Raw genomic sequence first — 16,129 nt, 5'->3', positions numbered from 1 at the left:
ACAGAAATTAAAGGACGGAGGTGAGAAAGAGGAAGCCCAGCCAGGAGGATGTTACAGAAATAAAGTCGTGAGACCACTAGGGCATGGACCAGGATCTTGGAAGTAGAGGCGGAGAGATATGGTCGGATTTTGACAATATTGTATAAAAAGAATCTACAAGCCTTGGCTGTGGTCTGGATCTGAGGGATACACGACAGAGAAGAGTCAAAGATAAAACCAAGACTGCGGGCTTGCTGAACTGGTTGAATAGAAATGTTGTCCACAGAGACAGAAAAGGAGTGTTGAAGGGTGGACTTAGGAGGAAAGACAAGAAGCTCCGTCTTGGACATGTTGAGCTTCAAACGCCAATGGGGCATCTACTGTGAGACAGCTGTGAGGCAAGATGAAACTTGCTGTTCAAGCCTTGGAGAAAGGTCGGATGGAAGGATATAACTGGGTGTCGTTGGCATACAGATGGTAGGAAAAAACCAAAAGAGCTAATGAGTTTACCTAAGGACAGTGTGTAGAGAGAAAACAGAAGGGGACCCAGAACAGAGCCCTGGGGAACTCCAACAGATAAGGGAACAGGGGATGAAGTGTGACTGCTTGCGACCACTGCAAAAGATCTGCCTGACAAATAAGATCTAAACCAGTCAAGAATAGAGTCTGAGAACCTAAGGTCAGAGAGTATATCAACTAGAAGACAGTGATCACCGGTGTCAAAGGCTGCTGACAAATCAAGAAGGATGAGAACAGAGTAAAGGCCATTAGCCTTGGCCTGTAAAAGGTCATTTGAGATCTTAGTGAGAGTTGCCTCTGTAGAATGCCGTGGGCGGAAACCAGACTGAAAGGGATCAAGAATGGAGTTGGCTTCAAGAAACTCGAGACAGCTGGATAATACAGAGACAGAAAAGAGAAAGAACAGAGCATCAGAAAGTTACTTTTGGGAACTACAATGTACCATGTTGGCTGGGGGATTCTGAGAGATGCACTCAAAAAATAACTTCTCCAGGCTCTGGGAAGGAAGCACAGGCTATTGCCTCTGGGTAAGTTACAGGGATTCAACTATGGGAAGGGGAAAATGAGGTCATTGCCCCTCATAAGAATTCTTCTCTCCCAAAGGAAATTTTCTTGCAGCCTCAAACATCTAGCATTACAGAGTGAGATGTTGGAAATCATTCACACCTAGAAATCTTGTTGCTCTGTTGACATTCCCTTGGTACCTCTGCCTGCTCCTTTTCTTTCAATGCCTAAACTGTATTTTTAAATGTGCAGCTGAAGCTTTTAAGTTACAGAAATGATAGAAATTTGTGGATGAAAGAACATTCCATGGGGGGGGGAGTCTTATTGACACACCACCCACAGCTACATGTGAGTCTGCAGATCACAAACTTTTGCAAAGTGAACAAAGAGAGTACCTTTAAACTTGCTTTACTCAAAAAAATCCTACAAATCTTACAAAGACAACAGTTGTTAATAATAATGAAAGACGCTTGTTTTAACAACCATTTCAGTCTGTATACTTTAAACTCAGATTTAAGGACAGAAAATTAAGACAAATACATTATTTAGGTTTTCAACATAATTTAATAAGAAGCTTCTGGTTTCAAAGGTAACCACAGCAAAGACATAAAAGAGCTGGTGGCAGTTGGCTTTTGCCATGAAGCTTGCTCTTACCCATAACCAGTCCCCAGCAGTTACAAGTAGTGGCTTAACTGAGTTGGAAATGTTATTGCTCAATTGGATGTACTGAATATACATTTTTTAATTCATATGGTCCTCTCATTACAGCAGTAGAAAGAAAACACAAGGAATATAATGGGAACATAAACCAGTTAAGGAGACAGTAGTTTTAAAAAGTGTACTCAGAAAACAGGGACTTTTTTGTCCAGTTGTTGCATTTTAGTTGAACTCATCTGGCATGGAACAACCATCAAATGACAACAGTAGGATGGAGTTGGAAAATAAAAGTGTGTGTGTGTGTGTCTTAAGACATTCTCATAAGAGAGTTCCACTGAAATATATCCTTGGTCTCAAAATGTCCAGTAATGCTTGGACTGCTGGAAGTTGGCAGTGAACAAGAGGGGATCCAGAGTATTTTGCATCTCATTTAAGCCACTAACAGAGGAGTAGTGGTGGTGTAACTGACCTCAGCCATTCAGTTTTTTGGCCTAGGAAGACATGAGATGCTTCTGATCCTTGAGTAGCAGCTCTGGGTTTAAATGTGAATGAAAATTTCAGTCAGACTGTCTGTCCTATTCATTTAACTATGGCAAGGCTATAACATTTCCTCCAGAAAATGATTCTGTGTGTGCATTTAGTTTGTTTCTCTTTTTGCAATGGTGGGCAGATGGCTTTTACTTTGCATCTGCCCTCCACAATTTTGCAAATATAAATATCCAACTCCTGAAATAGCTTTCTGTTAGTTCTGCCATGAAAGGTAAGGGCTATATCTTGTGCTAGAATGTATCTAGAGCCCTCTTATGGTGTTAAAAGAGATCTGCATAGGGAGCTGATGTGTAGAAGGGGAGCAGGAAGACACCCTTGTCCACTGTATTTGTGTGTTCTGCATCCATCAGCCTAGTCTGTACCCCCAACATCTGTATATTTGGCTTTGTAGGGGAGGCAATTGCATTTCTGTAGGCTTCATATATTCAGAAGCCCTGACTGAACCAAGGAGCCAACACAAGTACAGCTAGATTTGAACCTCTAACAAACAGGCTGAAATCAGAGAGCTAGCCAGGACAACAGTGCTAAGGTTACCCTTCTGTTCAAGTTTTGACAAATTCATGGTGAGTAATGAAGGCACGGGGGCTCACCATTCTAAGGAACATTCATTCTCACTGAGATAGCAGGCTTGACACACTATTGGGCAAGTCTACAATAAGCCCTGTAATTGGCATTCTTTGAGAAAATGCTGTTCAAATCCAGCATAGGCAGGATTGTTTGCTGGCAGACCTTCCGCTTTTGCCAGATGCTACAGTAATGCCAATATCACTGACGACTACATACAAAATTAGGCAAATATATATTGCAAGGTGATGTGTAGGCAAGCATTTACTTAAATAGGTGTTGTCTGTCTTGCATTTTCCTATGGAAGAAAGTGGCCATAAAACCAGTCGCAGTGAATGACACACATAGTTAAAATAAAAGTGTGTTTCACTTGCTTTCTTTTGTATTTTGATCATAGGAATATGGTGAGGAAGATCCATAAAGACCTTTCGCACTCAATGTTTTCCTGGGGAACCCTACATTATGAATGGAACCCATTTATATTCAGTTATCAATCCATTTTTAAAGGCTTATTCAGGACAAAGGATGCTGACAATAGTGCACTCAATGTGTAAGCTGGAGGGGGTAATTAAAAGTTTTGGGAAACTATGAGGTCAGAATCTGTTTCAGAAGTTACTTACATATTTTCATTGTGCACAGATGAACACTGCAAGTTAGGTGATGGAAACATTTTGATTCTAAGGTACAAATTTGCTCTTAAGAGGCTGAATTACTGTAATAGGGCTATCAGTCAAAAAACTAAAGCCTAATTATCCCTTTCATGAACATAGTTAAGAACAGACGTTACAAGTTGTCTTGCTAGGAATCCATGCCATTTGGAGTGGGAAGTAGGCGGGTTGAGTCTTTGAAACAGCTCCACTTTTTAAACTATTTTTAAAGGCATGAAACAAAACTGATACATTTCTCAGTAACTGGAAAAGATGGCCACTGATTCTTCTGGCCACATTCTATTCTGGGAAAGGCCAGTAAACAATGGAAGAGTTTAAAAGAAACCTGGACTACAGAGGGCAAGCTACACCATGCTTAGCCTGAAGGTTTATCTGATCCTGTATTCCACCAGCATTAAGCAGTGAGGTAGTGCTGTAGGTGGGTGTCCAATGTAGACCCCTTTCTGGTGGAACATACAAAGAATGAAAGCAACAAGGGAAAGGGCAGCTAGCTCCCTCATCAATCATGTGTATCCTGTTTGGAAATCTGGCTTGATATTATTGATTTATACAGATGCTGGGCCCTGGATGCCTCTGAGTGCTTCATAGGCTGCTGTTGGGCTTACAATCTATCTGGGATCATATCTGTACATGGGGGCAATATGTGCAGTCTCTGTGAATGACACAGATGTAAAAATTATTTCAGAGATCCCACAATTGGGCTAAGTGTGACAGCTCCCATGCAGAGGCTCTGGTACTGTACATGCAATCAGTGACATTACTTGATTCAGATTCATTTTCAAATGTATTGGCAGTCTTGCTCCCATTAGCTACTGTGCTGTGGCTGCCAGCTGTTTATTAACCTGCTCATACGATGGGAAATGCAGAGTTAAGAGTTGATGGAAAAACTGGAAGCAAGCGGCATGACCATCGTTTCTCGATCCTTAAAGAGACCCAAACTGTCTAGCCATTGCTGATTACTCAGTTCTTCTCAATAAATATTTTAGAGTTGGCCAAACTCTCTGGGTGTTCACTGGAGGTAACAAGGAAAAGCTAATAGAAACAAAAATAAAATGAGGTAGGTTAAAAACAGCAACACTGGTCCAATTATGTTACATCCACAGACTAGTGGGGAAATCCATGCTTGGAGATAGTAGAAATGTTGCACATAACTTACTTAAAACTGCAAATAATTTGAACAAAGCATATAAGGACACAAGTAAACCTAAAGTAAACACATACATACTTCTGCACACATATTGGTGTTCACTATATAGGCGGGGCAGCAAAGAAGGTTGGTGGCAGTTGGGAGAGACAGAAAGATGAACCTAAGCATATGAGTCTTGGCCAATGAGGCCCTCCTTCCAATTACTTTCCCTCACTCCTGCTATATTCCTGTTCTTGTACAAATGGATGAAGTTCTCATGAAGATTTTTCATATCCAGAAAAGGAAGTGGGTCAATGTCTGTCAATATTTGGACTCCTTTTGTAAATTATGCTGATGTTAGCTCCTGGTGATATTTAATGGAGGAAAGAAAAATCCACTGGTATCGACAAAGATCTTCCCTTCCCCAATAAGTAAAGTATAACTGTACAGAGTAGGTACAACCCAGATTCAGTGCATCTGAGTTAGATGCCTCAGTCACTGAACACTCTTCTGCCAGTTTTCAGTATCTTGTTATGACTTCATTCACTTCTTTGTCTGCTAGGTTTTGTTCGCTTGCAGTAGATACTTTTCGTATTACAGCTTAGAGAAAGGCAAGATAATACTAAGGCCAACACTGGGAATCAGTGACTGAGATGGCACTGTTGTTCCTCTCTCAATGAGCACCATTATATGAAGATCCATACAGAAGTATGAAGTGACACATTGACCAAAAATGGGGAAAAATAAGTACCGTGATTGCATTATCAACTAAGGCTAGTGGTTTAGCCATTTAGAACAGATTTCCCAGAATGGGTGAGAAATCTCATCAATATTCTCATTTGATATTTGCCAACCTGACTGCAAAATTTAACACAACGTTGGTAAAAGGCAAAGATTTTACAAAAGTTAGCCACCTCTGTGGTTAGGATCTCTGACATTAAGATAAAATGGTACATTTATTGTGCTGTCTCTCACCAGTTTTAATTGGTAATCTTACAACAGCCTTTCCCAAACTGATGTGATAGACTATCCATGCATCAGTCTGGGCACCAGGCTGAGGAAGTCTGCCTTACAACATACTGTATGTTTGATGTTAGCAGGCAGACAAAATTAAAAACAGAGATTCTGTTTGACACTTAGATCTGTCCCTATTGATACAGAGAGGGACCAGGAAAAAAATTAATGGAAAAAACAAAAACCAAACTCATAACCGACTCTATCACAGCTTAATCTGAAAACCTTAAAGAGATTTTTACTTCAACTAATCCTCTTGTGCATTTGTCAATTTCTCCTCAAATACACTAGCATTCTTGAGATCTTGAGTAAGCCTTCATTCCAAAACCACAATAGGACAGGTGTGTTGTATTCTTGGAGTGTGTCTGCGTGAAAGCGGGTGTGTTCACGGAAGGAAGCAACGTGATCCACAATGTCTTCTTCATTTGCCTCTACAGTGTCAGTCCACATGTTCCAATGTCCTTTAAAATTAAAGAATCTTGGCATCCAAGTAAGCACCAAGTGCATTTTGCTACCAGTTCATCATGGAATTTCTGTTGAGGGTCATGAAAAAAACTTGGCTACTTCCTCCAGATCTCACTGATGCAAAAAATACCTGTTTGGGAGAAAAACAGTCTGATTTATTAAACAGCATATTTTACATGGAATCATTTGTTTCGTTTTCTTGTCTTTACTTATTATGTCACTTTTTAATCTTGTTTTATCTCAAAGGCTCAGAAAAGGTTTCTAAAAGCATTAATTATACCAATGAGCCCATCTGCACTGCAGAAATAATCCGATTTGACACCACTTAAACTGTCAAGGCTCAATGCTATGGAATTCTGGGAAGTGTAGTTTGTTGTGGCACCAGAGCAGAGAAAATTTCCAGAACTCCATAGCACTGAGCCAAGGAAGTTATAGTGGTGTCAAAACAGATTATTTCTGCAGTGCAAATGCAGCCAATATCTTACTTCTCATGGCTGAACTACATAGTCCATTGGCAAACTACATTTACTGTCAAGAAGTTCCTTGTAATGTTCAAAATGTCTCCACTCTTTCTTTTTTTTTTAAAAAACTTTTTAAGTTTCATATTTTTCATATTTTTCCAGTTGTGTGTGTGAAGGGATCACCACACCAAAGAAAGTGGCAGAATGTTTTACAGACTGTTTACTACGAAAATATTTTGCAGCCAATAAGGAAAAAAGAAAGAAAGAAAAAGATTGATGTCCCACTGTCCCAATTTCTCCTAACTTGAAAGGACAAAAAACGTCTTGGAAGATTGTTTTCAAACAGCCCAAATACTTCAGCCCAGCACTAGTTACTCTGTGTAATTTTAAAATTATAGCAATCTCAACAGAGTTCTTCAAATCTAAAGAAATAATGCTAACAAATTGCTTTGAAAACTATTGTTTTGTTATGGATTTTCATAAGAGATATCTCATTGTTAGTACATGAAACAGTAGTCCAGTTAAACTGTGGAGTCTGCTATTGTTATGTGACTTCAAGGCAACTCCAATTTAGGGCAACCCTACCTTGGGACTTTCTTGCCCAGATATATTAAGAGGTTTGTCACTGCCTTCTTCAAAGATTGATAGTATGACTTGCCTGAGGTCACCTAGTGGGTTTCCATGGCTGTGTGGATTTGAACTCTGTTCTCTCAGAGTCCTAATCCAATCCTCAGACCATTACATTATGGACTTATTCTAATACTGCTCAGCCATGAAGGTTACTGGACTCTCTCTCTCAAACATTACCCAGCTTATAGGTACATTGCCAGCATAATACAGGGCAGTTCCCATGGCCATCATCTGAGGTTCCCAGGAGAAAGATTACAATATATGCATCACAAGTAGATAAGTTTGAAAGGTAATTGGAACTGAGTGAATGACCATTGTGGAATACATTAATTAAATCAGACTTTACTTCAGATGAAGTAGATGCCATTCTTTATGAAACCACTATGCACTTGTACAACATTGAAATCAAACCCACCTTATCATTTCTTTCACATAGAAACTTTAATCGTTGAGCACGCTTGTGCATAAATACTCCATCTAAATGTCCTGTCTCCACTGAACGTATTTCAATAGCTTTCTCACCCCAGCCCATTATCTGATTGGAATGGATGTAAGCTGTCAAAAAAGAAAAAGAAAAATTGATCACACCTTCCTACTGAAAACATCTGGACCAAAGCAGGTTTTATCACATGTTGTACCTGGCAGAAAGCTATCATGTACAATGGAAATGCCCTATGGGGTAGAAACAGTTAGCCATGGGTGGGCAGCCTGGTCCCATCACTTGAAGCACTGAGGTTTATCTAGGAAAATAACCAATTCTAGCATAGACGTATCACCTGACTCACTCTAAATGTACAAAGAGCTAAGGAGAAGAGGAAGAGCTGACATACCCACTGAAGTGGGCATTTCTCCCCACTGAAGTACCACGTCTTTTGTTATGCGTCCATAGGTATTAACGTACACCCCTTCATCCTCATAGCACACAAGCATCTCCATTCCATCCGTTTTGGGCAAGATGACAATGGCGTGAGGCGTGATATTGCCCTGAATCTGTATACAGAACAGAACCCCCCAAGCCAGGATTAAGTCACATTCATAGGGCAAGAAAGAAGGACCAACTTTCTTGGTTATATGCCATCTTCTCTTGGGAAATTCAGTGTAAATCAAGCTCTCTGTGATGTCTGATGAAGAACACTTGACTAGATACAAGTTTAAATCAATTGATATGAGTAGCACTTTACTGGTTTTAATGCCTCTATTTAATTGAATTTATCATTGAAATGTTTATTCTGCCAAAAATACACTTAAGGCAGTTTATATACAAGAAATATTGTGTGAAGAATGAAAGGAACAAAGTAAAACATATTGTCCAATTAAGGACTGGAAGAGAGTTTTAACAGCAGTACTAAAAACTGCTCCAGCCATTGTTAGGCTCCAAGGACCTACAACTGTTGTGACACTCTGAAGAGATAAATTCATTGTGGAAAAAAAATCAGCTTTTGCTCTATAAGGTTACAAAAAGAAGTAGTTCAACAAGTCTTTAGAAGCATAATGTTGCAAAGCTGTGGTGCAACTAAAAAGGCCCAGCAGAGGTCCAGAACAAATTATTTCATTTACTGAAGGATTTAAAACAATGACTTTCAAAAGGGCATGTAGTGAATCATAACTCAATGGCATACATTTCCCATCAGTTGATATTCAAAAGAAACTGTTTTTGATGCTATTACATAATGTGCCATCTAATTTGTATAATATCACTATGTTGTCCCAGACTCACATGGGATGGTATGTAGATATCATACGAATTTCCCGAATCCACATCAATAACATGGAAACCAGTGTGTGAGCCAAAGATGACCTTTAACCTCTGACCTTCTTCCACTGTGAGATCAACAAGCAATGGTTTGTGCTGGAGATCTGCAAAAGACTTTTAAAATCCTTTCAGTCAATTTAGTGTTGTTGTTTTAAAAATTTCTCCCTAAAACTTTAGCTTGCTATAGTAACAATGCAAGGACCTGATTCTTTTCCCTTTAAAAAATATGCCCCCTCCCACCTGCCACATTTTGATTACCATCACCATAGAGACAGTGGTTTACATCTTCCATTGATAAAGAATATAAAAAGAGCTGGTTTGGTGGGCCATCAGCCCACCAGGTACCAGAGCAGAGAGTGGGGGAGAGACTCTCCTTGTCCCTCCCAATGGCTGAAGGAGCCCATTTATAGCATTTATTGCCATCAGCCCAGACAGTCTTGAAGGGAAGGAGAAGGGGACTCTGAGAAAGAAGTCTGCCCAATACCCTTCTTTTATTTAATTTAAACCACTGAAAAATACACGGTTTGAAATTTTCACCTCTGCTTTGATATGAGCAATATAAACCTCCTACATTCATATCCCAGCCCTGAATTAACCAGCTTTTCCAGCATCTCCAGTATATTTCAATATGTATATTTAATACTTCTGTTTTTAATTTTTTAAATCTTTCAAGAAAAACATTTAAAAACCTTAGGAACCAAACATGATTGAATATGACTGAAATAAAGAAGAAAGTGTGCCTAGGCCAGGATTGCCTGAATCTCTGAATGAAGAGGGAAGTGGAATTGCTTACTTTCTTGACTTTGGGCATAATCAACACGCAGAACTAAGATGTAACTCTTGGTTAGATTTTACACTTATTCCCCACACTTGTAGATATTTTCCCTTAAAAAGTATCATAAACACCAGGAAATGACTTCTTCTTCTACCCTACAGGCATTTAGATGTGGAGGCCCAGAAATGCAAACATGACTTCAACTGCACACTTGGTTGGTATGGCATACTAACTGAGATCTTCCAGAATTCCCCACCTTTTGGTGGTTTCTAAGAGTTGTTGTACTGAAAACAAAGGCTCTACAGGATGGGGTCCATTTGAACTGGGCCTTTACTATTTATGTTCTTTAAAAACATCCTATTGTGTCCAAAATATGAATAATAACCAATTCTAACAAATCTGCAGAAGGTTCCTGAAATATAGGTTCAGTACCCCTTTATAGTACAGGCAGCTAGATAACAGAAGTGGATGACAGATCTTCTTAACCATGATTTTTTAAAACAACCCACCAACAAATGTATGAATAAAGCTAACAAATTTTTGTGATAATACAGAACATACCTTAAATGCCATAAACTTGTGATATGGTTTAGGAGCCCAAGCATATATCTCTACAGCACTCTTTAAGGCAATCACCAAGAACTTGATTCTCTCATATTTCACTAAAATTAAAATAAAACTAATTTTTAAGACATCCAATTTCCTCAGACAAAACTGAATTATTTATCTCATGGTAAAGCTGGTAAAACCTTCTTGCCAGTAGAAATATTATTGTTAAGAAGAGACCCAAAACAGCTGGTATATTTTTCTAATGTCCAGGACTGATTTGAATGTCTTTATGTGACTGGAGGCTATTCTCTCCTCACATGGACAGTCTTCTTGGCTTGGCTTGTACATGTGTGACGTAACACACCAGCCACTACCTGAAGCAAATTCAAAATGCTAACAAATTCAAAATGGTAGTATGGGTAATTTTGATGATAGTTGGGAAGACATTTATTAAAACCACCTAAGTGGTGTTCTAAAAAAAGATGTGTGTGTCTGGAAGTAAACTGATACCATACAATTTAAATGTATGTATGTTGTGCCAACATGACCCTTCAAATCTATAATAAATTTAATGATTAAGGCATTATTTTAATCTAGGTATTTGAAACGTCAAAATGTTCTCCAGCTACTCTCATGCTAAGTGGGAAATGAAGCAGGATGTATTAAGCAGGAGACATTATAAAGCCCTAAATGGCTTGGGCCCAGGGTACTTGGAGGACCGCCTCTCCCCATATAATCCGCCCCACACACTCAGGCCGACTGGGATGAAATTGTTAGAGGTCCCAACAACACGCTATGTGAGGATCTCACAGCGGGCATTTTCTATCTTAGCCTCTAGATCTTGGAATAGTCTCCCAGATGAGCTCCGCTCCACCACATCTATAGATCTTTTAAAAAAGAATTTAAAGACGAATTTCTTTTCCCAAGCCTTCCCACCGTGAGATATTATTATATCCCTTATCCCTTTTACTGATGACCCTGGAATGTGTATATTGACTCCCCTACTCATCTGGCCCTTTGTTGTTATGATCATTGTGCTTTTCTTATGCTGTTTTAATCGATTTTATTGGAATGTTTTTATATTATTATTGTATGCCGCTTTGATCAAATCCTGCAAAAGCGGATTAGAAATAAACCATATTATTATTATTATTATTATTATTATTATTATTATTACAGATTATTCGGCAAGAGTACAAGCGTGCACTTTCCACACTCAAGCTTTATTGAGCTTATGTATTACAGACATGCTTCTGCATCTCAACACCAAAAGTATGTGTTTCTCCAGCCCTCAATCACTATCTTTGCAAAGGACAAGAAGGAAAAGGGAGGCTGGGCAATATATAAAGACAGTAGATTATTTTCAAAACACATTACAAAAAAGATTTTATATAACCATAAGCAAAAAGAGAATAACCATAAGCAAAACGAGAATGTGGTGTGAGATTATGAGTTGCTCTCCAACGACATCTACAGGACCACAGATTTCTCATCCCTGTCTTAGGCTCTCATTTAATTTTGTGAATATGTGAAGGTGAAAAACAATATTCCTTCATCATTGCTTCTTTAGACTTAGAAAACTTTTATTTATTTGTTTGTTTGTTTGTTTGTTTATTTATGGTATTTATATCCTGCCCTAAAGGTTCTCTACTACTAAAGCTGTAGTTTTCTGATTAATTAAGAGTTCTTAGAAAGGTTCTGTCAGGAATGAATTGATTTAGACCAAATGAACTGCTATGTACTACACGGAAATAAGAGGAAGATTATATCTGAATCTGAAAGGGCTTTGTTTGGAAACACATCCTAGAAATGCTTAAGAAAATAGCACATTCAAAGATACAGACTTAAAGAAGGTGTACTGAATTCAGCATACAGGTGTACTGGGTCAGGGTTTACTTAAATTCCTGAGATTTAAATGAGCATGACTAAATCTGTACCCAACCACTTATTTTATCACACAGAAGAAAATCAATAATTAATTAATTAATTTGTGTTTAAGAGTAGCGGGAAACTTGGATCTGCTCTGAGGACTCAATTTGTGACCCATCTCACATGTGTGGATTGGAAGTCACAATAAAACATAAGAGAGTGCATGGCAAGTGTAAAGTGTGTATGCCAAACTGACTTTGCAATAACTATCTTTAAAAATCAGGAGGCGAATGATCAGATTCATGTAGCGTAAAGTCCAGGCAAGGGTAGCACACACCTGAGCCCTTAACTGCAGAAAGGCTTTAGTTTAGTCTGAACAGGTCTTATGCTGCTTATTCTAGAAATTAAATCTTAGATGTAATCCAGATTTTTTTCATAACTGGTTTAGTATGACAGCAAAAATGTTATTTGAAAAGTACTAACAAGAATTTTATACAATGTCTTTTTGACTGTGGCATCTAGAATGACAGTGCTAGACCCCTATCTATAAGGATCACATTGGGAGTGTTAATCCCCCTCCCCTAGTTGCTTCTGAGTGACAGGCACTGTGTTTTCATGAACCTGAATGCCTAAAGCTCAAGAGCATATCTTCCAATGGTAATAGCATACATACACAAAGGGCCTTTCACTTACCAACTTTATAATGTATGCAGCCTTCCAAATCTCCAACAGTTATCCAGCCTTGCTTCTTTTCTACCTCTGGGTCATTGTGTAATATTCGGTTCCTTAACCATGAAAGATAATAAACTCGTAGTTTGTTCTTCTTTCCTGTTGAAACATGGAACTTAATTTTTAACCAATAAACAGACAGTCTGTCATTGGACACAGACACCTCACGGGATGTCCTGCTATTTGCTTGTAATCACCTTGCCTGTTTCACTGTTTAAGCAAGCTAATTTTTGGAATGTTGACTGGAATTTTAATCTTGCTGCTAAAATTAAGCCATGAGTAAAGCTTCTTTCTACACATGCTCCTGTAGTCTTCCTGGATGATAAAATGTTCCACACATGAGCTTTAACGTTTTAATGTTAGCTGCATGAGAAAACAGAACTGCATCAGAAACAATGGTGGGCTATAAATACTTAATTTTTTTAAAAAACAAATGAGTATTAGCTACACTGAAATGTAAATGGCTGGTACTGTATAAAATCAGAAAGGAGTATATAAAATAAAATAACAGCATTCATAAGAATATATACTTGGCTGACTGAACTCAGCCCTAAGTCAGCATGTTTAGGAAGTTTTAGGAGTTTATTACATGAGGCTAGTAAAACACAACTACATCAGAATAATAGTGACTTTGGCAGGTACCTATCACATGACTTACTCTCACCCAAGGGTGAGAGTATGGGAGAGTATCTCCTGTTGCTGCTTTGCGTTTCACTAATTGGTGAAAAACACCTTTCATTGATGTTGAGTGATAAAGATGCTACTGTTGTTGTTGTTGGGTGCCTTCAAGTTGCTTCCGACCCTAAGGTGAACCTATCATGAGGGATTCTTGGCAAGAGTTGTTCATAGGAGGTTTGTCATTGCCTTCTCCTGAAGGTGAGAGTATGTGACTTGCCTAAGGTCATCCAGTGGTTTTATGGCTGAGCTGGGAATCAAACCCTGATATCCAGAATTGTAGTCCAACACTCAAACCACTATGCCATGGTGGCTCTCAAAGATGCTATTATCCTACTGTAATTACACATTAAAATCATGTGATAAAGTCCTTAACGAAATACTAAAGAGTTCCAACTGGGGAAATGCTTAAGGTAATTTGAGCTAGCACTTAATGAAGTCATATGGTTGTCGCTGACTCTCCTTTCTTATAGGTGTGGCTGGCGGTAGGTCTTTCGTAACCCTGGGCAGAGCCCAGGGAACTGATTCTCAGGACCAAACTACAAATTACTGTTTGTGCAAAGGTCTGGCTTTACAAGTAGCTATTCCTTTTAAATAAATAGTCCCAACAACCCCTGCATCCTGATTTAAATCAGGCCCTTAGCTTAGGGAATATTTATTTATTTATTTATTTAGGTATTTATATCCCGCCCTTCAGCCCTAATGGCTCTCAGGGCAGCTTACAATATTATTTTTAATCAGACAGTTCCCTGCCCTCAGGCTTACAATCTAAAAGACACAAAACAAAAGGAGAAGGGAATGATGGAGGGAAAGGGGATGAGGTCCAGTGGTTCTTCTCTCCCTCTAAGGCCTGGACCAAGGCAGATGGATTGGAGGGAGGGCTCTTCCTTCTTCATTGGGGTGGGAAGTTAATCTTCTGTCTCCAACTGTCATCACAATTCAAGACAGAATCCTCATGGTTTCAATGTGCAATGTGTCAATCAGAATAAAATGTGGGGCAGAAAGACAAGTAGCCAATCTGAGAGGACAGGATAGCTCCTTCTGCTGGAGAAGATCAATCAACTAGACTCTGAGCTCCAAGCAGGGTGGTGGGGCCATCTCATCTCACAGTGGCAGGATGAGGCCTCACCTGATGAAACCACAGGCTACAGGGCTCTAGAATGTGCTCTAAAAGATGCAAATAGGTCTTTGTAGTATTATGCAGTTGTGCAGGGGGTGAAAATTGCACTGCCTCAGGTATGTCTGGTAAACATTTTATGATGACCAAAAGTTGGGGATTTGTAAAAACTGGATGAAAGACATCAGCGTGACACAGAATATAACCCATATAAAAACTGCTTAGTCATTAGTTGAGACACTTTGAACACACATGATCAATATGAATAATGGTTCCCATCACTTCTAGTTACATGAAGGTTAGTGGTTAGCTGCTGATAGGAAATATGACTAATGGCACTGGAGGAAGCAAAGCCTAACTCATGTTTCATTTTGTCTACTCTTGCCAGGAAGGCATGTGCCCCTGAACATGGCAACTTAGTAGTGAACTCTTTGCTGGGCTGTGTGGTTTGGCAGGTATCTACCAAGGCTTCAAATGTTTGAAATAATTTGCAAGCAAGTGTAGATTATGTACATGCTATTTAAATTTAATCTTGCCTTTCTTCCAATGTGGGGTCCATATATAAAGTAAATAAATAAAAAATAAAGACTTTCAGCCTTCCCCAGCTAGGTGCCCTACATATGTTTTGCATTGCAACTCCCAGAATCCCCCAGCAGCTGGGAGACCTGCAACCCAGCACTTGTGGAGAACATCAGGATAGGAAAATCTGGTACAAAGTAAATCAGCATGGGAGATATGAAGGTAAATCTTTTAATCTCTCCCTTTAAGAGTATTGATCTTGTCTCTGTCATGTCTATGCATAGTCTTCTTGTACATATGGGAAATGTATCCCTGCTAGATGTTGTGAGATTGAAACTCCCATGATTCCTGACCACTGGTCATGCTGGTTAGGGCTGTTGGGAGTTACAATCCAGCTACATTTGGAAGGGCACATGTTCCCCATCCCTGCTCTGCATGGACCATCTACTGCCCAATAACACTAAAAAACAGATACCATGCATCTTCTGCTATTTTTCTGCTTTGCTACCATAAACAGTCACAGTTTAAGAATTGTCTTGGACACTAATTTTGCTTTTGGGAACAAGCCAATGTGTCCAGTAATTAACAAAGGAAAACAGACTTCCTTCTTCACCGGCCCCTTATTAAATGCAAAATATACCTTAGCTTTTGCTGGCTTTTACTGGGCAGAAAGAAACCTGGACCAAAGTAGAAACAATGAAGCAGGTTAGTTATACCTGAGATAGTAACAAGGACATTGAGTCCTTCTAGCACATCCATCTGCTGAAATCGCCTCCTGTTGATTAGATTGTACACTTTCCCTTGGCCACTCCGATCCAACAGCATTAGGCCATTTTCTGTCCCCACCAGTAAATTTACACCTGTACAAGCAGAGAAGGCTGGTAAAATCTTAACTTTCATTAATGAGAATGAGGGTATTTGCAGCAAGCATGGAAAGGAATCACAAATTAAGGCTGCAACCTACTAAGAAACACTTCAGTTGATTAAACTATCATAGACATCTGTTT

General features: G+C 39.1%; 1 protein-coding gene across 8 annotated transcripts in view; it reads right to left on the bottom strand.

Moving 5' to 3' along the window:
- Positions 1–1,543: 1,543 nt before the first annotated feature.
- Positions 1,544–16,129, bottom strand: part of TNIK (TRAF2 and NCK interacting kinase) — a 361,859-nt gene continuing 347,273 nt past the window's right edge. For 6 of the 8 annotated variants that reach the window (XM_089508843.1, XM_089508849.1, XM_089508845.1 and 3 more), the window contains 7 exons: positions 15,839–15,982; positions 12,776–12,910; positions 10,226–10,326; positions 8,854–9,003; positions 7,967–8,126; positions 7,552–7,691; positions 1,544–6,175 (listed from right to left, as the gene is read on the bottom strand). In XM_089508843.1, coding sequence (XP_089364969.1) covers positions 6,092–6,175; positions 7,552–7,691; positions 7,967–8,126; positions 8,854–9,003; positions 10,226–10,326; positions 12,776–12,910; positions 15,839–15,982 — 914 coding nt within the window. In that variant the 3' untranslated portion in view covers positions 1,544–6,091. Of the gene's footprint in view, positions 6,176–7,551; positions 7,692–7,966; positions 8,127–8,853; positions 9,004–10,225; positions 10,327–12,775; positions 12,911–12,950; positions 13,175–15,838; positions 15,983–16,129 lie in introns of those variants that run through there. The other 2 variants (XM_089508847.1, XM_089508850.1) reach the window with 2 other exon arrangements.

Source organism: Sceloporus occidentalis, unplaced genomic scaffold (assembly GCF_023333645.1).
Source record: "Sceloporus occidentalis isolate IW3139 unplaced genomic scaffold, rSceOcc1.0.p SCAF_2, whole genome shotgun sequence".
NCBI lineage: Eukaryota > Metazoa > Chordata > Lepidosauria > Squamata > Phrynosomatidae > Sceloporus > Sceloporus occidentalis.
Note: the sequence above shows the minus strand (reverse complement) of the source record. Positions and strands in the feature narration are given on the sequence as shown.